The 26,701-nt window shown below is 32.5% G+C and overlaps 1 protein-coding gene across 2 annotated transcripts in view; it reads right to left on the minus strand.

The window, feature by feature from the left end:
- The window catches only part of LOC118204763 (mitochondrial amidoxime-reducing component 1-like), a 49,033-nt gene that overhangs the window by 16,327 nt on the left and 6,005 nt on the right, over nt 1-26,701 (minus strand). The window contains exons 2-4 of one of the 2 annotated variants that reach the window (XM_085810433.1): nt 26,104-26,324; nt 21,280-21,462; nt 9,936-10,107 (exon numbers count right to left, since the gene is read on the minus strand). In XM_085810433.1, the coding sequence (XP_085666559.1) occupies nt 9,936-10,107; nt 21,280-21,462; nt 26,104-26,315 (567 nt within the window). In that variant the 5' untranslated portion in view covers nt 26,316-26,324. The remainder of the gene's footprint in view (nt 1-9,935; nt 10,108-21,279; nt 21,463-26,103; nt 26,325-26,701) is intronic. The other variant, XM_085810434.1, reaches the window with a different exon arrangement.

Consider the following 26,701-nt stretch of genomic DNA (forward strand, 5'->3'; position numbering starts at 1 on the left):
AATATTATGAAAATTTATAAATCTGGCATCAAAAACATGCAAAATCTAAGATGATTTTCTTATATTTCCCCTGCTTTAAAGAGGTAATCTCGTAAGGAAAAAATTGATATAGTAACATTTTAAATTCTATCAGAAAATCGTCCGGTTGAAAATAATTTTTTAACTATGCATACTTAATTCTTTTCCCAGGAACAAGTGAAAGTTGACAGATATCCCCCCCCCAAAACTTATGGTGAATTATTCTGGTGAAAGTATTGCTTTTTATTTAGTTAAAATACAACTAATTGCTTTTTATCTAGTTTAATAATCATAGATTGATATTTTATTTACATAAAGAACAGATAAGTTATGGCCATAGCAGCTCCGGCTCTGAGATTATCTGACAAACAGAAAAACTTTCACCAATCATTCTCAATCATGGCATTTGACATAGCAATAAAATAGTCACCACATTCATTGCCACAAAAATTCGCTTGCATAGGAATCCAAGTGATATTGCATGGGTGTACAGTGTTTGTTACGCCATTATTTTTTGTCAAAACACCACAATCTTTTTCAATATTTTGATTATATTGTACTGTAACGAATTCGAAAGACAAGGGGTAATGTAGATGGTTTATTTGGGTTCTTTCTAGGCTATATGCAAAAAAATAAAAATAAATAAACTTATAAAATATTGTTCTCACAATAGGGTGAATAAATTCGTGTTTAGATGAAAGTTCTGGTTTGGAAAGTTCAAGACGAGGGTAGGCTCAAGATGAGGCTGTCTTGAATAAATCGAGCCTCTCAGCCGGTGGTTGCCGGACTGAGCTGTGTCCGAGTAGGGTGCTCTTTGTAAGGTAGCGGCGAACCCGGCTACCTCGCTGTAAATCTCGTGACTGAGATATTAGTATCGCTCTACGCAGAGCTAAACAAAAATTTGCTTGTGGCCGAGCTATAAACCCGAGAGAAGGTTTCTCTCTCTACTTACTGCAACTAACTCTCACTTTCGTCTCTCTGGAACTGCGTTCCATGATTTTGTTCAAATTGTCCTGGGCGTGTCGGAAAAACTTCCAGGATCCTTATTTGTCCGTAATATTTGGAAGCGCCTCTTGATTGGCAAGAGCACTTTGATTAAAAACTGGATATGATGAAGACAGCCTCGGAAAAAGTCCGTGAGAACTTTCAGATTCCAACTGGGTGTCTCAAACCGGGTGGTCTGAGACACTGAACCTATAAAATAATGAAAGGGAACTGAACAATGTCTCCTTTCGAACAACTATAAGAGGAACAAAAAAGCTGAGACTGTTTTGTGACTGCTGGTCACTTCCTCTTTCCTAGAATTCGCTAAGAAATATTCTGTCTGTGGGAACTTTTGAGGTGGTCATTCTTTTTCTGAGAACTTTGTGAGGGTCGATAAATAGCTTAAAACGTTACAGCTATATTCCTTCCCCCTTACACAGGAGATAAATATCTGTCCTCTAAATAATTTTCTCAAGCACATTTATACAAGAACACTGTTGCGTTCAATGATAATAATACTAATAGTAATAATGTCACTAATAGATAGTTCACATATATGTCAATTAGGCATTACCCTTAGAGGCGAGAACTTAATAAATTCAATACACACACACACACACACACACACATATATATATATATATATATACACACATTACAATATGCTTAACAAAAACCAAACAAGCTGTATATTAGTCTGGTATAATATTTACACATTATAAAAAATACATGTCAATAACAAAATGAGAACACTCATACCCTAGCACAGAGTGTTTCCTCTAGACGACTCAGCCCACTGGTATTTATTTATCCTACCCGGGTGGTAAACAGCATCAAAATTGCAAGGCTGCAACTATACTATAAAGCTAAGAAACACAATAAATCCTACATAATTCAAAAAGGACCAATACACAATAAACAAATACGAAGTACTGCAATAAACAAAACAGACAAACAATTATTGTACTCAAAACAAGTTCTCGGCTCCTATTGGGACCTAATTCAGATAAAATCTCAATCTATTTGGTGTGTTTTTGCACTTCTGAGCCTTCATTATGTGTGTGGGTTTTCCACTTACGGCTAAATATTTTGTTCCTATTTTGAAAACTACTTTGCCAGTTATCTGTTCGATTTCGATGTTCAGCTTCAGATTTCCGAACAGCACATCGTGAATGGAAACGCTCCGGGGGTCTTCCTGCACTCCTTCCTTTCAGAGTTCTTTCTTCCGGGATTCCAGACAAAATTTCGTCCTGGCAGACCAGCGTCTTTTTCTTAGAAAAGTTTTACTTTCTTCGGAAATCTAAAGAAGCCCATGCACTTCGTGGGTTAATGACCGCTTTTGTTATCGTGATTTGTCCACTTCTTGACCAGTTGTCCGAATGGTGAGGACACTTCACCCTTTCTTTGCCTCGGGCCTTAGCTGATTCGACAGGGAAACTTCCTTTTTTCATCTGTATGGATTCCCTGACTTTCGTCTCCTTTCTTTTGTTTGGGTAACAGCTGCATCTTGTTGGGGCATCTTCGCTTGTACTACATTATCTTTACCAAAGATCTTTATTACGGTCAATCAACTGAGCTGTTCGATTATCCAATAAATAATATTCCTGATTTAGGTCTACTATTACTGCTGCTTTGGTAATTACCTTCCCAAAATTCCCTCCTTCGAGTTCTACTTGTGCAAGAGGCAATCGAATCGGTTGCGGGTTCAAAGGTTGCTTGATCAAGACAGTTTCCTCTAACAACATTTCTGATGTTACATGATCCCTTCCTATTAAGTTAATAGTGGATCCAGTATCTCTAAACATTTTAATCTTTCGATCGTTGACTTTCACAGTACTAATATATGGGTCAAGCCACATGTTTGGGGTACCCAAAATATCCAAATTATTTCCGACTTATATGGATTCCGCCGTAGCTTTTAATTGCGGGCATTGGTATCGGAGATGATTCTCTGAATTGCATTTATAGCATCTAGGTGCTCTCTGTTTTTCGAACATATTTGGCTTCCATTTTTCAGCCGTCTTTTCTTTCACACCTTCATCGCTACGACATATTCTATCTGCAGGTTCACCCTTCTTCCTTTCTTTAGATTCTTGTTCAGTGCTTTTAACAAAACCTGTCAGTTTTTTTTTATGAACCTATGTTCTTTTTCATATTAAACTAATTTTCTGACTAATTCAGAGGAAGATATTATATTCGGCCAATCATCCACAAAATGTTCGCGAATTTCGCTGTTTACGCGACGTTTACTTTGATCTGTCAACATCAAGTCTTTCAGAGAATCAAAATCTCGCACTTCCGCTCCGTTCAACCACCATCCAGATAATTCCTCAGCTCTAACGCAAAATCTTTATATCGAGTACCTGCACACCGCTGGTGCTGAACAAATTTAACCCGAAAAGCCTCTGGGCTCAACCTGAAACGTTGTAAAAGAATTTTCTTTACATAAGTGTAATTATCGAGTTCCTCTTCCAGTTCTCGTAGAATAATAGAAACAATGTCCATTGGCAATAAAGCCATCAAATGCGACACCCAGTCTCCTTCGTCTACATTCGCTTTGCGAGCCTGACACTCAAACATCGCTAAATAAAGAGAAATATCCGATGATTCAGGATTATATCTTTGCATTAAATTTTGCAATTCTCTTATTGACTTAGGAATATTATTCTGGGAATTTTCTCTGACATTGTTGGCGTTTGTCAACCTCAGTCGTTCCTATTCAAACTCTCTTTCCCTTTCCTTTTCTAGTCTCTCCCGTTCCTTTTCTAGTCTCTGTTGTTTGGCTTCTACGAGCCTATGCTGTTCTATCCGAGTTTCAATAATGGACTCTAGCATTGCCTCAACAAATTTTTCGTCATAATGAGGACTCTGCACAATAAGGTTTTTAAGATCCTGTATTTTTGCATTGAGGAGAATCTCTAAACCTAATTCCTCAGACAGATTTATGAGATCCTGTTTCCTACCTTTCCCAAGATATGACATATAGCAAATTCCAAAATTTCAGATCATACACACAAAAAATAGTATTGCAAAAGTATTAGCTGTTTACTATCAAAACCTTTCACACTTTAAAATTAAATAGAATAACGCAAAATGACATTGCAATTTATGATATGCTTGACATAGACTACTATTAAAATCTTTCCCACTTTAGATTAATAAGAATAACACAAAATAACATTGCAATTTATGATATGCTTTACACAGGCTACTTACGATTAACAAAACGTTAAGAAGTAAAGACAATTTAGAACAAATAATTTCAGCATACAATTTTAACTAAAATATTTCGGCTCAAACAGGTAATAATGCTCAGTACAATAAGCAAATTTCTAAAATACTTTTCAACAAAAGCAAAACAGAACTTAATTTATAAATAACACATGCCTCTTAAATTTGAAAATTTGACATTAAAATTCGGTTTCTCAAAACCATTCAGGGTTATGAGTGACCTATCAACTTAAACATATAAATCTGACACAGCAATTTCACATAATAAAATAAATATTGCTTCTACAAAGGTTAATGCCCAAATTGACTTACCCCGTTTTACAGACAAGCAGACACACATCTTTCTAATCAATTCAGAAGCACTTGATCGTAACTACGGCACAATTTGTTTCCTTTTTTATATCACTAAATAAAACACACTTTTTTTCACTTTGCACTGAAATCACTATTTACTGAACACTATTCAGGATGCACAAATCACTTCATAGTAGGTGTCACAGTTAGAGGTACTTCTTTCCACAAACGCGTATTCTGAGATAAGATCTTTGAAACTTGCTATTGTCCACATAAGAGGAAATTTTCTTCTGTCGTTTTGCAGGCACTTTTTGCACACAGTTTTCCACACAGTCTTTGTTGTAGCTGACACTGCGCGGGGAAACAGAGAAGTCTCAATTACTTCTTCCTCCAAGATCCACTTAGTTGCCACCATTTTTACACATAGCCTCTATAGCTGTAACGAATTCAAAAGACCAGGGGTAGCGTAGATGGTTTATTTGGGTTCTTTCTAGGCTATATGCAAAATATATATATATATATATATATATAAACTTATAAATATTGTTCTCACAGTAGGGTGAATAAGTTTGTGTTCAGATGAAAGTTCTGGTTTGGAAGGTTCAAGACAAGGTTAGGCTCAAGATGAGGCTGTCTCGAATAAATTGAGCCTTGCAGCCGGTGGTTGCTGGACTGAGCTGTGTCCGAGTAGGGTGCTCTTCGTAAGGTAGCGGCGAACTCGGCTACCTTGTTGTAAATCTCGTGACCAAGATATTAGTATCGCTCTATGCAGAGCGAAACAAAAATTTGCTCGAGGCCGAGCTATAAACCCGAGAGAAGGTTTCTCTCTCTACTTACTGGTTCAAGTTGTCCTGGGCGTGTCGGAAAAACTTCCAGGATTCTTATTTGTCCGTAATTTTTGGAAGCACCTCTTGATTGGTGAGAGCACTTTGATTAAAAACTGGATATGATGAAGACAGCCTGGTAAAAAGTCCGTGGGAACTTTTTGATTCCAACTGGGGGTCTCAAACCAGGTGGTCTGAGACACTGAACCTATAAACTGATGAAAGGGAACTGAACAATGTCTCCTTTTGAACAACTATAAGAGGAACAAAAAAGCTGAGACTGTTTTGTGACTGCTGGTCACTTCCTCTTTCCTAGAATTTGCTAAGAAATACTCTGTCTGTGGGAACTTTCGAGGTGGTCATTCCTTTTCTGAGAACTTCATGAGGGTCGATAAGTAGCTTAAGACGTTACAGTACCCATATGAGTAGTCCTATAACACTGAAAATACTTCACTGCTTGCTCTTCTGAAGAAATCATATCCCAATTTTTTTGTATTATTATTTTTAAATACAGGAGAAAAACAGAAATTGACTTAAATTTTGTTTTACAAAAACTAAACTGACTAAGGATCGGCATAACATAAAACTACAGTGGGATCTTATAAGTGTATTCTAATGTTATGTTTATCCATTACAGATGTTCAGATTGTTTTGGTTTATTTGATTACAGCAAAGCCCTCAAAAGGGCTAGTTTCCTAAGAGGAATGATGTCTTTGTAGAGAATTTTCTAAGGAAAATTAGCTAGTATACAAATTACACATGGGGAAAACCACAAAAATGCCCACACAGCCAGTCCACCAGGATTCAAACCGTGGACTGAATTAGTAGGAAAATTCTTAGACATAAATTTATATTATTGATTTAATATACCATTTTTTATCAGTCCATCTAATGAGGTCAAATGTCTGTTTACAACTTAAGCCCTGATCTACACTCAGTTACACTGAATCTATTGTCAGAAAGAATTACAGTAAAGTATAAGGTAATCAGAAATGTCATGCAAAATAACAAAAATAAGATTCTTGCCAGTGTTTTGTATAATATTCCAAATATACCAAACTGAGTGCTTGAAAATAAGACAGAGATGAACTGTTAATGCAAATAGTTATTTAAAATCATAAAATTACTTGTAAAAATTTTCTGTACATAACATAAAACATGCAATTTTTTAATACAAAGCTTAAAACCAAATGCCTAGCCTTGCTTTTATTTTTACTGCATTAAAATTAAACACAGAAATTACTTTTTTTTTTTTTTTTTTTTGTATAAAATAAAACATATAACCTACGTCTATTAAACTAAACTGGGTATTGGCCATGATGATTTAGTATATTTTTAAAAAAAGAAACATTAATTATGGCTCAGCAATGACTTACTTACAATTACTTTGTTGTTACCAAACAAAGAATAACAGACTTACCGATAATCTGGGCCACCCTAACAGAAGGCTAAATGGGTTTATAACCCTGCCAATTTGTAATAGTTGACACAAAAGTGTATTTTACATAATCATGTAGATACCTAATTAAAATATCTAATTTTGTTTTCATTTGGGAAGAGAGGAAATGCTTTTTTAAGAAATCTTTTACACCAGAATTGTGTATCTGACAGCTGCCCAGCCTGGCATAATCTGTTTAAGTAATAACTATTCATATGTACTTATGTACTCATTTTTATCTATATAATTAATATTAGTCTTGCATATATTTGAAACAATGCGCCTGCCAATGTCCAAGGTCAGATCTACAGTTTTGAGCGCTCAGAGTGAAATAAATTTTCACACGCTTTATATATTTTGCAAATTAAAGTAAAAAGACATAACTCAAAAGATTGCTGAAAATGTCTTATACCTTGTTGTTCCTTTGTAAAGCTGGCAACTCTAAGAATGGTATTGATTAGTAATTTTCATTGTTATAATCAAAATTATATAAAAGAAAACAACAATTAGATTAATGTATATGCAGGGTGGTCATAAAAAAACTTCCCTGATATATGAACTTCTAGTGGCTTGCCTGCACAGCCAATCAAAATGAAATTTCAGATATTGTTATTTGTAGGTATGCATCCGAGATTGTCATGATTCATAACAATAGAGCTCTCATGGTTATCGTTACAGAGAAAAAGTTTCAAAATTTTTGCATGGCAACACCCACCTTTTTCCCTGTGCAAATTAATCAGCACACTGAAAAACCATAAATGGCATTGGAATAATACATGTATGACAAAAATTCCCATGCAAAACATTTGTGAATAAGAGCATTTGCACTGACAAACTTTGCTCAATTCACAGGGGTAGACAGTAGAAGCATCAAACACAAAACACCATATGCAAAGCATTGATTATGAAAAAACTTTAATAAGCAGCATAGGAGTTCTTTTGATCAGATGTACAAACATGCTAAAGAGATGACACTTACAGGGAATAACAAGGTGAAATGATAAAGTAGTTTTATCTGAACAGGGAAAATATGCTACTGAAGCAGTGCGAATTTATTCTCAAAATCATAAGCTAAGACATCAAAATCATAAGCTATAAAAACTGTATGTAATTTGGCAAACAAATTTGAAGAAACTGGATGCATATGTGATAGATGGTGATACGGATGAGCATGTGTTCTACTGAAGTTGTTGTAAAATTGTATAATGCAATTACTGCAGGTCCATTGCATACTACAAAAAGTGTTTCCCACAGTTCTCCCCAAGCTTCCACACTTTGCTCTGTGGATATTTCTCCATCGATTCCAGCATGTTCATATATTAGCATGTCGACTTTACAAATTTTTTCCTCATCAGATCTGATGAAGATAGCGGGTGAACACTGTGTATATTATAGACAGATGTGGCGCATTTCTCCATAACTGGGAAAAACTGCATTTACTGGGCTGATGAAAATTCTCACGATGTAGCACTAATGGCTTTACATGTAGCTATATTACTGTGTGGCACGACATTGGAAGCACATCTTCCAAAAGATCACTTCAACAGATATGAAAACATGCTCCATTACAAGTGTTTGGTATACAGCAATGTTACGGATTATGTAATTCCAGAACTGCAGCAGCAAAATGAATGACACTGTATGGATGGCATTAATAACATAAATGACATTAATGACATTGTATGGATGCAAGATAATGTTCCTTCACATGTTGCAACATGTGTTCAGCAAGTGCTGCAACAGCAATTTGGATTTAGTATAATCTCCTGTAACTTTGTAGTTTCATGGCCACCGCCAACTTCCAACCTTATATTAATGGATTTCTGGTTCCTGGGTTATCTGAAATCTAAGGTACACACATGAAATCCATGAGATTTGTTAGAACTGAAAGATGCCATAAAACATGATCTTTGATGTTATACAGATACCACCTGCAATGTTTTGTCTGTAACTGTTGTCAACAATCTCTCACATGCAATGCATTGTCATATGTGAAGGTAGGCATACTGAAAACTTGTAATTCCAATATTCCCCCCTTTTCTCATCTCTTGTGCTGTCATTGATTCTTTATAATGATCTTCTTTGCAAAGGTTTTTAACGCCGGCAACTTTTGTCACATGCGTATCATTCCAACACCATTTATGGTTTTACAATGAGCTGATCAATTCGCACAGAAAAAAAAAGTGCTGCCATTCAAAAATTTCAAAATGTTTTCACTGTAACCATATTAAATCATCACAATCTTGAGCGCTTACCTCCAAATAACAATATCTGACACTTTGTTTCAATTGGTTGAGCGGATAAGCCACTTGGAATTTATATACTGGTTATCATAAGGAAAAATCACAAAAATGATGATTACTCAAACAGTTACATGTAGAATTTAATGAAAATGACCCACAGTATATAACACATGGTAAGGAATAAAATAACATGAAAATAAATTACCAGACAATTATGCTGTTATAGAACTTAGCATCGGTATAAAATGAAAAAATCGTATGTGCCAGTGTGGTATACGTATAAAAATGAACAAATCATATGTGTCAGCTTAGTATATGCAGTATGATCTCTTCTAGAAGCAATACAGCACACACAGCGATGTACAATGCCATCAATTATGCAGTCTATCAGTTCCATTGGAAGTGAAAGCCATTGCTGCTGCAGCATGTTCATACTAATGCGGTGATGAATGTAAAAAAATAATGATTTTTCCAGGTGGGCTTAAGTCTCAAAGTGAAATTAAGAATTAACACTCTCTGCATATTTATTATGAAAAAATAACAATTGTACAAATGTAAAGAATAAAAGAATGTTTCTAAAAAAAGCTACTAGTGATCCAGAAGTCCATATTTTAAATCCTTCTGCATATCAGATGTCTGGATTTTGTACTTTGTAACGTACTACTAAATCCACCTAAAAATTACAAATAAATAAACAAACAGCAAATGCAGATTTATAAGGTCAAGGAAGAACAGCTGATTCTGTTAATCAGAATTTAACTGCATTAATTTTTAAAAAAGTAATTTTTGTTTTTAAATTCTGGGCAAAGTAAGGAACACGGTATTAATTTTAAACAACAAAAATCATTTTTATCAGCACTTGAAACTATACATTGTAGCTAAAGATAAAACGAAAATTCTTACTGGATGTTCTTTCTTTAGCTTAGAATAAAAAGGATCTTTCCTCAAGTATTTTCTTGCTGGTAGCGAAGGGAAATAACGGACCAAACGAACACCAGGCTTTTCCAGATATACCTGAAACCATGATGCCACTTCATCCCCACAGTCAACTACTGTAACAGAATCTGTGTGAACCCTGAAATGTAATAAATATACTAGTTAAAGATATGAAGCTAATAATATAATGATAAAATACAACAGATTTGTTCAGACAGATCTCAATAATATACAACTACAATGATCTGCTTGAATTAATAATTCAGTATTACACTAAAAACTTTCTAAGATGATCACCTACACTGGCAGATGATGTTGATGGAGATGATCTTTTACAGAACATGACTATCCATCATTATAAGAATGCATGATTATTTATGTTCTTAAAAATACAATCCAGTTTTGAAGGTGGTCCCCACAAGAGGTTTCTCTTATTTTTACTGTTTTAGGTTAATAAAATTATATGTGCCTAACAGAATAAACTTGGTTGCTTTTCCATAAAGAAGGTGCCACTTAGACCCAACATAAACATTGGCATAACATCCAACCAGGTAGCGGCAATAAAACTTCATGGGGGGGGGGGGGAAATTAACTTGTAATAACAGTAACATATCATATACATAATGTTTATTAAATAATGGAGGTAATTATGTTGAAAAGTAGATTTTTAATGGAACTTTAAGATATAAATAAACTTATTGCAAAATTTTGCTCCTGTTTTGTTTTCTTAGACTGCAACTAACTTTTTGACTGACCCTCGTATATATATGTATTGCGTGTGTGTGTATTTAAGTAGTACTTTTACTGCACAATCAATTACTGCAACTTGTATGGTTTATCATGTGCAGTTATTTTCAAAATGTTTGCAGCTGTAAGCTTTCTCTATTACACTCTTCACAGTTGTCAACTAGAAAAGATCATACTTCTTTCTAGTTTTTTATTCACTTATAACAGTAAAGCTAATACAGAAAATATAAAACAAAATTCACTAGATTGTTATTTTATTATCTTATATTAAAAAAAATAACATCTTTGTTTAATTTTAGATGAACAGAAATATATTATCATTTTGCTTTAACCAGGGTTCGTATACATTTCTGCACACGGAAATTAAGTACTTTTAAGGGCCATTCATGAAAAAAATTAAGGACGATGAGCAAATGGGAACTGAATAAATTCAATTAAAAATATTAGTCTATGCCTGAATTTCACTTCTGTAATACCATCCTAAAACTAAAATAGATCCCTAAGTAGTATGCATTATTACTAAACATGAATTAACTAACATAATTATGAATAAGTTTGAGAATAAAATAAACTTCATGCAATTTATAAAGTAGCATTAAATATTTTACACTTATAATAGTTGGACATATTTGAAAGAAGATAAGTGACATTAACATTTTACTAATAGTTAGCTTTTTTTTTTTTTAATGTCTCATTTTGTCACATACCTGGTCAGTCTAGAGGTTTAGTAAATAATACGGAGATTTTATCAAAGAATTTGTAAGGGAGAAGAACGAAAGGTCCACAGATTCTTTGATTTTATGTCAAATGGCATAGGTTAAAATGAATAGGTTCATAATGTTAAATGCAAAGGTCAAAACAGCAGAAGTAAGATCATAATCAGCATGATTCGTAACAAAAGACTGAATGTTGTCCCTCTGCTGCTTGTCTAGAGAGAGACCTGCTGGCTGGAACAAACCTGAAAGGCCTGATGTAGGCATGGTTGGCAAGCGTTGAAAGTTAGTCAGGCTCTTTAAGTTATGCAGTTAATGTCATAGCTTTGTATAGAGTTCCAAGGGTTGTAATCCAGTTAATATACTTTAAGGTTAAAAAAAGTGATTAAGCAAAGAGGTGATAAGTTGTTTTGTATATATTATTCGAAGTCTCAGTAGATGCAAAGAATAAGTTTTACTTGAATTTTTACATTTTTGTGTTTTATCTTGTGACCACAGTGAGTATTAATGAAAGGCAATAACTCGCTTTAATATGTAGAAATAATTTTTAAGGGTAAGTAGTTAATTATAAATAACTAAATTAGGTAATTAGATAATCTTAGTCAGTACGGATTTACATGACCACTATTAAATTTAATTTTTTAACAATATTTGTTCCATTAAAAGCTACAAAACATATATTAACACTTATGTTTTGTAACAACAATCCTCAACAAAATATTTATCCGTCATTTTAATTTGAAGCCTATAAGGTATTTCTGCCACTTTCTTGGCGAGCCTTTGTGGTGTAGTGGTTTGCACATTGAGCGATATTCCAGAGGTTGGCAGTTTGATTCTGGGCAAAGGCGTTGTTAATTTTTCATCTTTCCTGCTTTCAGAAATACCTAATGTCTCTACATTCACGCCCGAACTAAAAGGGTGTTGGATGATGGTTCTCCACACCCAGGATTTGGCAATTGGATCCCCTAAAATCCCCAGTCACCCTTTAAAAGAAGGAGTACATAAGGTATTTCTCCTACCTTCTCAGCGAGCCTTCGTGGTGTAGTGGTTTGCATACTGGGCCGGTATTCCAGAGCTCCACAGTTCGATTCCTGGCGAAGGCATTGTTAATTTTTTATCTTTCCTGCTTTCAAAAATACTTGATGTCTCTAAGAGCTTTCGCAAACATTTTGCCTAGTTTATATCAATTTCCTTCTCTTTAAGCATCTTTTCTAACAATAATTAGAAATTTGTCTCAATATGCAAACCAATGTTCTTGCTAGTTTTTGTTTGCTTTATCTCCTAACTTGTCCACCTCTCCCCAATGTACCTATAAGGGTTTACTTGATCTGGTAAAAGTTAAAAATCCCCCCCCCTGATAGATGTGAAGCAAATTATCACTGTGTCTGAAAGTAACTACAATATCAGACAAAGATTTAAGTAAGCCTCTTATTTAAAAGAACTTGGAACATAAAGGCATATTCTGATGGTAACAAAGTCAATTATAACAAAGTTAATTACTACAATTTAACAAAGTCTTCCATGCTGCTATAACAAAGTCAATTACAGCTCACGGTGATATAATTAAACAAGAACAGTCAAATTCAAACTAAAAATGTGGACTAGTGGTCAAAGATTATATAATTTAATCTGGCTCAGTAACTCTATCACATGTGGAAATAAAAATGGGAAGTTATAGTAAAGGCTAAAATCATAAACAATTGGGTAATTTACATAATAATAACTGCACATATTTTTGAATTATAATTTTCTTTATGTATTCTGTTTCTTTCTTCAATGTGCCTCCTTTTAATTTTAGAATTTTTGGATTTAATCAAGGATTTCTGTTATTCTAAAAAAACACTAAATGCATTTAGAATGTATAAAAAAAGTGGCTAATTTTATTTCTTTAGTAATATGAACATTCAGAAGAAATATGAAATATGTATGGTAAAAGCCAGTTACAGAGCTGGTGTGGCAGAATTTTTAGAATTTAGTAACACACAGAACAACAAAACCTAGAAATGGCAAAACTTTTAGACTTTAGAGCAGGCATTAGAAACAGAATTTAGAATCCACAGAGATTGCATCAGCTGGGAAAATGCCTAGCATCAGCTCTGTGTACGATGCTTTTAGACATATTAGACGAATCTTTTAAATTGTAAGTTTTCAATTTCTTTATTAATAAAAAGATCTCTTTCTATAATGCCTGCCCAAGTGATAAGATCAGAAGCATTTTTGATATTTTCCATGCTTGAGTCCAGTGAAAAGTAGAGAAAATAAAATGAAGATAAACATGTTAAGAAAAAGATTCTAGTATCAGAAGTAAAACATTCAAATATTATGTTTCCATTGTGCTTCCAGACATTCTTCAACAAGTACGAAATTCATCGCAAACTTTCTGTAAAATACATCCATTAAGTGTTCATACCATGGAGACATTTCTCATTTTGTCACATATTTCTTGAATCTTCTAGAATTGTGGGTCTATAAATCTTGCCTTCAAATCCTTCTAAACTTTCCATACTGCAACGTCAAAAATACTAGAGAAAAATTATCCTAACCAATTATGTAACAGCAAAAAGCCAGATATATTTTAAAAAAAGGAAGGAAAAAGTATAAAATTAATTTTATATAAAAAAACTGATGCATATTCTGAGAATTTTGAATAATCTAAGACAATTCATTGGAGAAAAACACTTACTATGAAAAAATTGAAAAGACATTTTTAATTAATTACATAGCTAATTGTGCTTTTACTAAGAGCTGTTTCATAAATTATGCTTTATAGCATACCTTGCTTATATTTTAGATTCAAAATATTGTACTATAATATGTTGCCAAAATGAAACTTTATAATATGACAGCGAAAAATAAAACTATTTTTTAATGTTATTTTTTAAATATAATTTCAATATATTACCATTATTTTAATGAAATTAATCAATACTATGATGTTTTAAAAAAACATCAAAAAATTCTCAGATTTCAGAATTAAAAATTTTCTATAGAAACTGATTTTAAAATTGTCAAAATGTTGACAAATCGCCAAATTTAGAACCATTTAATAAACGAATTCACATCCCCAAAAGTGAAAAGTTGTTTAAGAGCTCTTTATTAGAAAAAATAAATTTCAAAATGCTTATGTTTCACTTCTTGCTTAGAAACTCGAGTATCCCATCATTTATATTAGAAACAGAAACAAATTATAACACATGAACCCTTTCAAAAGATAACCATATATGTCAGTGAATTGCCAAAAATATTCCTCCAAAATGCTAATTCGCATTCAAAATGGCAGTTGTAAAAACAGAGAAATTTAAGATGATTCAAATTAAGGACCTTCTACTGATTTTGGCCAAAATTAAGGACTTTTAAAGACCAAAAATCGATTTAAAAAAAATTTAAGGACTCTTAAGGATCAGACGTTTAACATAAGGAGAAAAAAATCTTTTTTGTTGTTTAATTTTAATATGGTTAAAAATAAAAAATTTGACTCTATATTCAATTTTATAAATTTTATGAATAAAACTATTATGGTACTATTATGGCATATTATACCATCAGCTGTGAAATTGTTGCCAAGTAAAAATATATATATAAGTCTAACAATAAATCCGACTAGATAGAATTTAAAGTAATAAACAAAGCGTTATTCTACACAACATTTATTCATGAACAGCAAAGATGAACTACTACATATACATAATTATGACATCACAGTTTCTGTTTACAAACACCACCGCTATCTACTGCCATTCTGAGGATACATAACCGTAAACTTATATTTAACACTAAGGAGTACTATTTAGTAGCAATTATGGATAAGCGAGACATAACAACACACTCATAACATTTGCTCTTTCATTTGATGTAACCTCAATTGATTCTTGATAACCTACATTTAGTTTTTACGAACAATGACATAAGACTGTCATTTCTGCCACTTTTTTTTTTTTTTTTTTTTTGTTTGTTTTGTTTTGAGAAAACGATTAAATTTGGAACCTGCTTTCTACAGAACAACAAGTGAATTATTTTCTACTGCTTCAAGTTATGGGATCGTAAAGTAATGATCACATGGTGTGAGATACCTCAGTGGCTTCAGATATGTAGTTGCTTGCTCATGTCACCATCTATAGCACCAATGAGAAGTGCAGCAGCACACAAGTTTCACATGCCCTTGAAGATGTTAATGACCTTGGGATTTGATCCAGGGTCTGTTTAATGCAGGTCAAATTCTTTACAAATAATGCAAAAGAACTCCTGTGTGCTAGGTTCAAGAATTTCAACTCTTTCAAATTTGCTAGCATTGAGTGACTCTCGAGATCATTACACTACCATAAAAAAGTGTATATTAATGTACACAATATAGCCATACAGCAATATACAATATAGCTTATGGCCAAAAAAAGTGCAATAGCTTGGAAGAATTACCTGTGAAAAGCTTGTACTTAAACACAGCTTCTGATAAAATCAAAATTTCTAAGAAAACAATAGAAATTGAAGAAAACCTTTGGAAATGCAGAATAAAGTGGGCTTAATACTTATTGTTCATTAAATAAAGAGGCATCAGTTCAGGGGCGTAGCTAGAGGGGGGCAAGGGGGGACATTTGTGCCCAGGCGCAGAATCCAAGGGGCGCCAAACTGATGTTACGACATTTTAGAATTAAATGTTTTCCATCCTTGGCAAGCAGTAGAGGGTGCGAAATCTTCAGTTGTCCCTGGGCGCTGAAAACCCTAGCTACGACTCTGCATCAGTTATTGATAATTCTGCAGGAAAAATTGAGGCAACTTCGGCAGTAACTTCGCCAGCTTTCATGGTCAATGGGATAATACCTAAGTACCAAATTTATTTCACTGCAAACAGTAAATTTTGTTTTATAGAAATAAAAATACTTCATTTTTCAGCTGTATAAGCTTTGTTTTGATATACAATAAATAAAAAATTAATTCCTTTTAATTCCTTGCATTTCCATACATATGCATGTTACTTACAGGAAAAGGCAGCTTAATACAGACCCTTAATACAGATAATGTGACCCCATTTCATCCAACAATTTGAGTTCTAGTACATTAAAAAAAATTTGCTATGTGCAGAAGTTTTTGCAATTGCGAAAACCATTTTGAATTTACTTTTATGTTAGATTATAGCAAAGGCAGCATGAGTTACCCAATGTTCTGCACAGTAAAAGGTACAGAATGGGCAATGCATGTTACTTCTATGTATTAAGGAGAAAGGAAAGAAAGGAGGCCAAGAGCATAACAGACATTGCCTCTTGAGAGAATACAACAATAGATGCAGTACAGCAGAAGTATGTCAAAACACGTATGATTTACAATAATGGCACTTCATAACATAAATGGAGTACGTACAGTGTGACATTTGTTATTGCTAAAAAGCTTTGTGTTTCAAATTTAATCAAGAAACTTGGCGGTATAAAAGAAGTGTGTTGCCACTCAGCAAAATGCAATATATTTGACTTTAGAATTTAATAAACAAACTGAGCAATTTAAAAGAAATGTTGTCACTGTCCAAATTAAAATATTTCCCCCTACTACATGACAGCATGTTGTTGTTCAGCAAAAGTAAAGTATTTAATTTTGCATCCCAAATTTATTCTGTTATTATCAAACTAACTGATTTAGAAGCTATAAATGCAAATTCATTTCAACTATGATTAGTTACTAAACTGAATTTGTGAAATTTCATTAGCTAGATTCATTAAAACCAACTCTACATATAAAAAAGAGTGTCCATTTATTTGTGTGTGGGGAATTAAATTTAAAAATCAAAGATAATAAAACAACATAGATTATTTTAGAAGTGCAAAAATTTAAAGGTAAACTGTATTTATGAAAAAATTGGAATTTAAAATATACAAACTTTTAATACTGGTTATCAGTTAAAAATTACATGTATGAAAAAGGTCAGTAATTTTTTTATTATTATTATTCTTACATTTCAGTGTAGGCTTCGGCAGGTCACCGAGTGACCCATTTCATAATTTCAAGTGACTCACTTAAGTTCGAAGAATAAAATACATAAAAATAAATTATAAAACAAATATGAAGCAAACCCTTAAAGACTTAAAGAATACATTAAAAAATAAATCATAAAAATAACATTTTAGTTTGATTACAAAGTTGCAGTAACAAATATGTATTTTTATTTTTAAAACAATCTGATCAGAACACCATGATTTACTTATATTGCTTTTAAATCATGTATGTTTTTGCTGCATTTCATTTAAACTTATTTCGGTTGATCTTTGGATTATGGTAACTTGGCGATTTTTTGGTGACCAACTCTGCTACAGCAACCCTCTTTTTTTTTCGCTGCCATTTTGTCTTCACGAAGTAAAGACATGTTTCTTTTCTTTTTATTTACTGAACACTTTTTCCAACAATCTACTAGCTGAATTACACTTATGCTAGAAATTTTATGTAACAAAACTGCTTAATCATGACAACTATTAACTGCAAAATTGGGAAAAAGTGCACAATTGCAAACTCCTTGCACGTTTTTCCGAATAGCACATACACATAAACCACTTACACGTCGACTTATTTTTACTTAAAAAAAATCCCAGAATTGCACAAAAATGGCATTGCACACACTCTTAACTTTATTCATCTACACTGCTATTTTCTCATAAATTACAAAAATTTGCACGAAAATGCAAAAAAATTCTGTGAATCTTTAAACTCGGTAAAAAGCACATATATGAAATTACCTGATCGCGAAAAAGTATATACCTTTTCCAAGGATGAATATTTCCACATATAAAATAAATAAAATATCCAAAAACTTTTACCTCTGAATTATCTATTATATTATAAACGTCACCAACGAATTCATACCGCAAACATTACAAATGGTTACAAATACTTAGTTTCAAATATTTAAATTATTTCTATACACGTTTACTTCAACTGAAACGTATACCAAATTCCTACAAACATAAAATTCACAAAATAACTATCATTTAATTAAAATATCACTAAACCATGTACACGTCGACTCATTTTTACTTTAAAAAAATCCCAGAATTGCACAAAAATGGCATTGCGCACACTCTTCACTATATCCATGTACACTGCTTTTTTCTCATAAATTAGAAAAATTTCACAAAAATGCATGAAAATACTCAACGTATTCTACTCAAACGTATTCCAAAATACTACAAACATATAACTCACAAAATCACGATCATTAAATTAAAATATAATTAAATTAAAAAACACTACTTAAAATATAAATAAGCACATACATTAAATTAATAAAAATTAGATTAAAATCCTAATTACTTTAAACTAAATCATTGCTAATAACAATTTTCCAGTAATATCATATTAATTTATTTACTCCTTACATTTAGAACAATGCATAAAATTAATATCCTCAAATGATTAAAAATACTAACTTACCTAATCTTCAGAATCTTCATTACGTGGCATGCACACTTCCACTATTTCACACAACACACAATGAAGCTTAATACAAAATAATATAGTACTACAGTTTTTCAAATCCCCCCCCCCGCCTTTTCCAATTAAAGAACGGTAATTCGTCCATTAATGTCACTTGACATACGTCATGATCTCTCATTTCCCTGACACAAAATAATGCGTAATCGGAACTGAGTACTTCTCACATTATTACCAAAGTCCTAGGTAGTAACCTTTATCGCCTCCAAAATGTCGCCAAACTACCAGTTACCATATTCCAAAGATCAGCCCTTATTTCATTTCAACGTGAGATAAGATCTTCCAATCCAAAGTGCATTTCTGGGACTGCCGATTGCAATAAAAAATGAGAGATGCACAACTACATGTTAACAGCAGTCCTATATGCAAAATTTCAACATGCTATTGGCTAATTGTTTTTGAGTTATGCGAGAAGTAGTTACTAAAACCGTTGCAAGATACTGGTGTTAGTTCTGCAGTTTTCTACAGTCTTATTCGAGGTTAGTAAAATTTTACCCAACCCAACCTGAATTTAAATAAGGAGGAAATCACTATCAAGATGAGGAGGATTCCTATCTTGGAATTTGAGGTAATGCTGGGCACTTGGGTATAACAAGAATTATTGGAATAAGACAAAGACAGAAGAATGATTCATAGTGTTTCATACACTGTCTGGCAGAATGCATTAGAACTTCTGTACCAAATAGTAAACTGTGATGAGAAATGGGCTCCTGACAAGAATGCAAAATGACAGGCAAGGAAATTTTCCGGAATCCACTTGAAAGTAAGGTTTACATTACTGTGTGACCGATGGGATTTCAGAGAACTGATCTATTGTAAACTGCTAAACAAGTCAAACATTAAATAAGAAGATGAACTGCTAACAGATGAACAATCTTCATAATTCTTAGAGAGAAATGTGCCCAATACTGGGAGTTTAAAGAAGTTGTAATCTATCAGGATAATGCAATATTCCACATATCTGTTAAGACTAAGCACAAGTTTCAGAGCTTGGAGTGTAACTCATACAGTCCACCTGCTCACTGGATATTGCTCCAATATAACTTTTTTTCTGATTTTCATGCTAGATAATAAAACTTCTTTGATAGCAAAGGAGGCAAATTCTACAGGAGAGAAATAGATAAGTTGCCAGTAAATGGCAATGCTAAATGTAATAATGGATAATATACTGCAGATACAAAGCTAATAAGTATGTTCTATATAACATAATAGAATTCTTCCATTCAAACTCACATGAACTTTTATGTACACCTAATGTAACTATACACTTCTATTATACAGTTTCTAAATATAAACTAAATACAGTCAAAAGTCGTTAATCCGGACCTCAAAGCTACAAACTTTCTGCGCATGCATCAACGCATAATGCGTAATACTTTTACACATGCGCATATGCGTGTGTGCATGTGCATAATACATTTATGCATACGCGTTTAATGTATAACGGATGGTATAAGCTAAGCTAAAATTATCTAATTATCTATTTCAGTTAATGTTGCAGATTGCGTTGTTCCTTAATCTTCGAATTGGATCCGGCTTATTATTTTTTGCAGACTGTTAGAGCAATTTTATAAAAGTAAGCTTGAACTTTCGATTATGCCAAATAGAATTTCCGATATATATTTACTAATATGTAAAGGATCTACAAAGCGAAAGTATGTTTCAATGTCCATCAAACAAAAAGTGGAATTGCTGCAAAAAATAGATAAAGGCATATCCTTTGTTTCTCTGACCATTCTGAAATCTGTTTATCAATTTCACTCTGCTCTGCAGAAGGGGGGGGGAACGTCGCAGCGCGCAATGAACTGGAAGTTGATCTGTCAGCGCTATCCTTATCTTCAGGGCAGATGTTTTTATTTTATTCGGCTTATAATTCCTTACTAAATGTTGTATTTCATCTCGATGTATTCCGTCTTTGATATGATTTAAATCAAATTCCTCGTCATTATAAATATCATGAGTACACATCAAATAGTTTTCTGGTTGCAATTTTCTAATTTCAACAATGTGTAATGTATGCTTTACACATTTGCGCGTTAAAAGAAATGTTTAATAAAGTAAACAAATAAATATTAAGCTTTTTTTTTTTTTGTAAATTTTGATACCCTTTAGATCATAATTGCTCTTTATTTCATAAATTACGGTTTCATACTTTTAATTTTATAATTTCTGAATGCCATCTTACCAGATTTAAACTGATGATCTATAATCCGTAAAAATCGATAATCCGGAATCGTCGAAATCCCGACAAGTCTGGATTAAAGACTTGACTGTATTACTAAGTGTTGCATGTTTTTCAAAATCCCTGAACTACAAAGTAAAATTGAGATTTAAAACATATATTGTTTAACAGAACAAATTAAGTAGCAGTAATTATCATTTACCGGCATTCAAGTACTTTGTCTTCAGAAGCTGGAGAATCTTTGATTTCAACTTTTACAGATGGACCTGAAGGTTGGGTAAGTAATAGATATTTTCCACTGATTTGTGGGGCAGGTAATAAAGCAAGACGAGGTGCCTGACGCTGAGAAAGAAGCATTCCATCTTCTGATATCAACATAAAAGCTCTGTTGTGAAATAAAACACAAAAAAAAAAAAAAAAAAAATTGGAATACATTTTGCAATCATTTAACATTTATATGAATATTACATTTCAAGAATATTTTTACAAATATTACATTCAAAATAAAGAAGCATTCCATCTTCTGATATCAGAATAAAATCTCTGTTGTGAAATAAAATGCAAAAAATTGCAATACATTTTGCAATTCTTTAACATTTATATGAATATTGCATTTAAAGATTTTTTTAATAAATAAAGTGCATTTGAATTTCTCCATTACTTTATTCAAGATGTTACTATTTTCATTTTTGACAAAATAATATCTACAATAAGCACAGCTTGTTGCCAGTTGAGAACAGGAAAGCTCTTTCTTTCACTTTCAGTATTATAAAAATGAGTTGATCAGTACAAATGGCACCGAGCCTCTTATCACTCTAGGAAATTAATTTTTGTATACCTCTGGCATACACCTCTGCCACCAGCAGAAGTATATGATGAATGCATACAAAATATTGATAGTTCATTAACAGTAGATGCATTCTGCAACCAACAGCCCAATGAGAAATGCAATTACTACTTATTGGTGCTCTTCCTTGCCAGGAAAATACTTTCTACTCGAAAACTACTGTACAGACATGCACAGAATTCGACAATTTTAAGAAAAAAAAAGAAAACTTCGAAGTAATTGGTCGACTTATACACGGAGCCTAAGAACAAAAGATACACTGCCACCGATCGATGACACATCAGCGATCTTGATTATTAATTACATCATTCATACAGAAGAAACACAAAACTTTTATTTATCCTTTCCACTTTATAAGCAATAAATTACCTCCCATGATTATTTTCAAATGAAAAACATTGCCAAAAAAGACAGCATTTCTGGAAGGTATTCTTGTTCGCACCCAGAAAAATGGTTGGATGGACGACACTCTAACGACTGATTGGTTTCAAAACGTATGGTGCAAAAAACCAGGTGAACTTTTTAAGAAACCTTTGCTTTTGGTTTGGGATATGTTTTGACCACATTGTTCAGAAGTTGTAAAAAATGATACAGAAAGTTAAAAAAGAACACTTTCTGTAATCCCAGGAGCACCAATATCCATTTCACAGCCACAGAATGATAGCATAAATAAGTTGTTCAAGGTGAATATGCATGGGCAGAATGGATACAAGCCGAATTGCCTACTAAATCCAAAGGTGGCAATATTAGAAAGTCGGATATAACTTTAGTTGCATTGTGGGTGAAAGACGCTTAGAACATGATTCCAGCTGAAATGATAATAAACATTGAAAAAGTGTTGCATTTCCAATAACTTGGATGGCACAGAAGATGATGCAATCTATCCAAGTGATCATAATGACACTAGCTGTGATGAATCAAGTGATGAAATTTATGATGACTTACTAATGACTGAAAATGAATTCCTGGATTTATTTGCAGATTCTGGCTTTGAATCAGAATTTGAAAATTTTGTATATATTTTAAAATTTCATCATGTGCTAAAATGGAAATAAACAAAAATTCACTAAAAAGTGAGTGTAATTTTATCAAGTAGGTGTATCAAGGCTGCGATAGTGCTGCTCATGCAACAAATTTGTTTTTCCAAAAATTTTTTCTCAAAAGTCCAGGAATTGACTTAACAAGTGTATATGTGAGTTATTAAAGTAACTTACATATGCACTTATTTATTGGCTGTGAGTTACTTAAGTAACTCACAGTTACTTTAGTAAGTCACACAGTTATTTTAGTAACTCACAGCCAATAAATTTCCCCAGTTTACTTACAGTTACTTTAGTAACTCACAGCCAATAAATTTCCTTCCAGCTTTGTCATGGAAGATGTTAATATTTTAATTAGAAAGCACTTTAATGACAATGAAGAGTTTCATCAAGTAGTTATTGCCCTTTTTCAAAGAATTGTCACTAGAAGCGATTGATAACTGTATGCAAAATTTGTCTCCTAATATTATAAATGCATCTGTGCGATAGGTGCCTATGTGGAATAATAATCCAATGTATATACTTCGAAATAAAACATTTATATTTACCTAGTCTCTTTTATTCTTTTAATAATTAGCAAATAGTTACTGCATTCTGGATATGCTTCATATAATGTGTTTTTAATAATGATTTCATAAAACAGAAACAAAGATATTAATTTTTATGCAGGGGTTTAAAGGTTTTATTTCAAGAATTCTACAAGAGTAAAAGGTTTCAAAATACTGCTCAATTGATCTAGTGATTATTTTTAGGTTAATTGCTTTCAATTCAACATTCCCGTATCAAGAAATCGGAAAGAAAATAGAGGTGAACACAATTTTCAAAGTGCCTATTCGCAATAAAGAATATATTACTTTTTTACTAAAATGAATTACTTTAAATACCAGTTCAATACAAAATTAATCAGAATTGAAATAATAATAACTGATATTAGAAACTATTATATTAATGGTTAAAATGAAACAAATAAACTGATTTAAGAACAATTTTAAAGTGAATCTGAAAAATAGTATAAATAATATTAAAAAAAGGGCTGAATTCAAATTTCAGATCTGAAGAGTAAGTGAATTCTAAAATACATAAATAATTACTTTTCAAACTATAATATATGCATTGAATTAAAAACTAGATAAAATATCAATAATTTTATAGTGTTAAGAAAGATATCATTTTGTTTGAGATGTCAATTTAGGGTATTAAGCTGAAATTTAAGTAATTAGTTAATTGTAATTAAATAAAATTTTCGGTACTTCTCTTATATGCACCCTCAGGTAACCAAATGCAGCGATATGTGTTGTGCGCTGATTTTGACACGATTGCCTGTTCTGTGATGGTTTTGGGGGTAATGTTGGTTTCTATGGCAACCATTTTTACGTGGAAACTCGGATTTCAGTTGGTTTCAGCTGCTAGTTGGTTCGTGTGGTATGTGGTATTTAAGTGAATTATGACTGATTTATGTAGGCTGGACTTTGTATGCTCTGCGTCTCAGAAGATAGGAGAGAAAGATAAAGTGGTGGAAGTTGATGAGTCGAAGTTTGGCAAAAGGAAATATCATTCTGGCCATCCTGTTGAGGGGTAGTGGGTATTTAGATGTGTGAAAAAGAGGGTCTGGGATATTATTTATGGTGGCTGTGCATGATAGAAGTAAGGAAACTCTGATGCTGAGTATTAAAGAGTGGATTGAGCCTGGTACAACTATTTTTTCGGACGGCTGGAAATCCTACAAGGATTTAGGAAAAGAAGGTTTTGAACATTTATTTCTGAAAGATAGTATCAATTTTGTGGATAGTGAGTCTGGCTGTCATATAAATACAATAGTGATTATGTGGCGGCATGAAATTGGTATTTCTGCTGTTCGAAAAAGCATTCATTCATGGTAAGTGCATTTTATTTTATTCTTGTTCTTATTTTGTAGAATGTTATGTTCATTGTTTTTTTAGTATGAATTTCTGTCGTTATTGTTGTTTTTTGAATTGCTTGAAATTTATTTCAGTTTATTTTGTTAATTAGTGCTCCATGCCTAGATTGTGCAATTCGTAGATGTTTTTTAAAGTTGAAACAGAACGCTGTGTACATGGTATTCTTGAAATTTATTGTTGTTATGTTAATTTATTAAAGTGAGGTGTGCATAGTTCGTAGATTCCTTTGCTACCTAGATTGTGCAATTCATAGATTTTTTTTAAGTTTAAACACAATGCTGTGAACATGATATTCTTTGAAATTTATTGTTGTTATGTTATTTTATTTAAGCTACGTGTGTAGATTCCTTCACTGCATAGACTGTGCAGTTCTGTGATGATTTTTTTAAGTTAAAACATATCACTGTGTACATGGATTCCTCTGAATTATTTTAGGTTAGAAACTTTAAGGGTACTTACGTATTATCGCAACCAGGTTGGCGCTATTTGTAAGTTTGAGTAAAAAAGTATGAATAGAAAGAAAATGTACATTTATTAATTACAGATAATTTTAATACAGTTTTTTATATTATTTTGTTGTTTTAAAATATAAAATAGCAATTAAACCCTTCCGGTTTCGAATTTGAATAAGTTGCAGAATTATTTTTTCGGCGGAAATCGTTTGGCTATTGCTTTTAGCACTGATTGAAAACCGTATTCACCATAACCATGTACACGTCAACTTATTTTTACTTAAAAAAAATCCCAGAATTGCACAAAAATGGCATTGCGCACACTCTTGACTTTATCCATGTACACTGCTATTTTCTCATAAATTACAAAAATCTGCAGGAAAATTTTGTGAATCTCCACATGGTCTTTTTACAAAACTATGTATAACATGTAGGGTTGCCGTAAGTAGGGTCGCCAAATTTGGCAATTTATGCGAATTTTGGCCTGGTTGCGTTAATATGTAAGTACCACTTTAAGTTTTTGTTATCTAAATTTTTTGCTTTTGTTTTGGATTTTTAGCTTAAATTGTGTGTTCAAAATGTGGTTTTTGCAGACAATTTAGGCTTAAAGTTTGAAATGTAGACAAAAAATGTAGGTAGTAATATGGCAGCATGGAGTTTCTCACCAAAAATGTTTGGCGAGAAATTTGTCTCCAATCGAGGGTGTATATGAGAGTAGTTCCAAATTTTCTTTAACTAATCTTCCTATTAAATAAATTTCACTTTTACCGATCCAAGAGGCCATTAACTTCTAATCCTGCTTTAGTACATTTTCCTTGTGAAACTTCATATCCTTTCATGGACTTAATAGGGAAAAAGTATATTTTGGCAATCTTCCCTACCCTGACATATGTTCTTTTCTTCTTTCTCCAAATAAAAACCCCTAATGCACCCAGTGCTACAACAGATACTGCAGCATAGGTTTTCCAAGTTTGTGCCATTTTGAAAACCTGCAATGAAGAATATGACTTAATACAAAGTTGACTTAACATTGGCAGATACACAATGGAAACATACGCATATATATATATATCAAGCAGAGTAGTAATTACAATATTGAAGAATCAATTTGGTCTAGAAAACATCTTGTGCAATATGCTGCAAAATAAGTAAAATAGAAATTGTAGTAAGCTCGCCTAAAAGTTACCAGGAGCTGTTGCTCCAAAAAGTTCAACACGTTTTAAAAAATTAATACATATGAAAATCAAACCATTAAACATGTAAAACATTAAAAAACAGAATCAATATATATATATATAATGCATTATAATTCAGAATGTAACATTTAATGTAATATTTAATTTATGCAACATTTAGTGTATATATA

This window comes from Stegodyphus dumicola, chromosome 2, assembly GCF_044657685.1.
Source record: "Stegodyphus dumicola isolate Sdum_Otavi_A_Nest chromosome 2, ASM4465768v1".
NCBI classification, from domain to species: Eukaryota; Metazoa; Arthropoda; class Arachnida; order Araneae; family Eresidae; genus Stegodyphus; species Stegodyphus dumicola.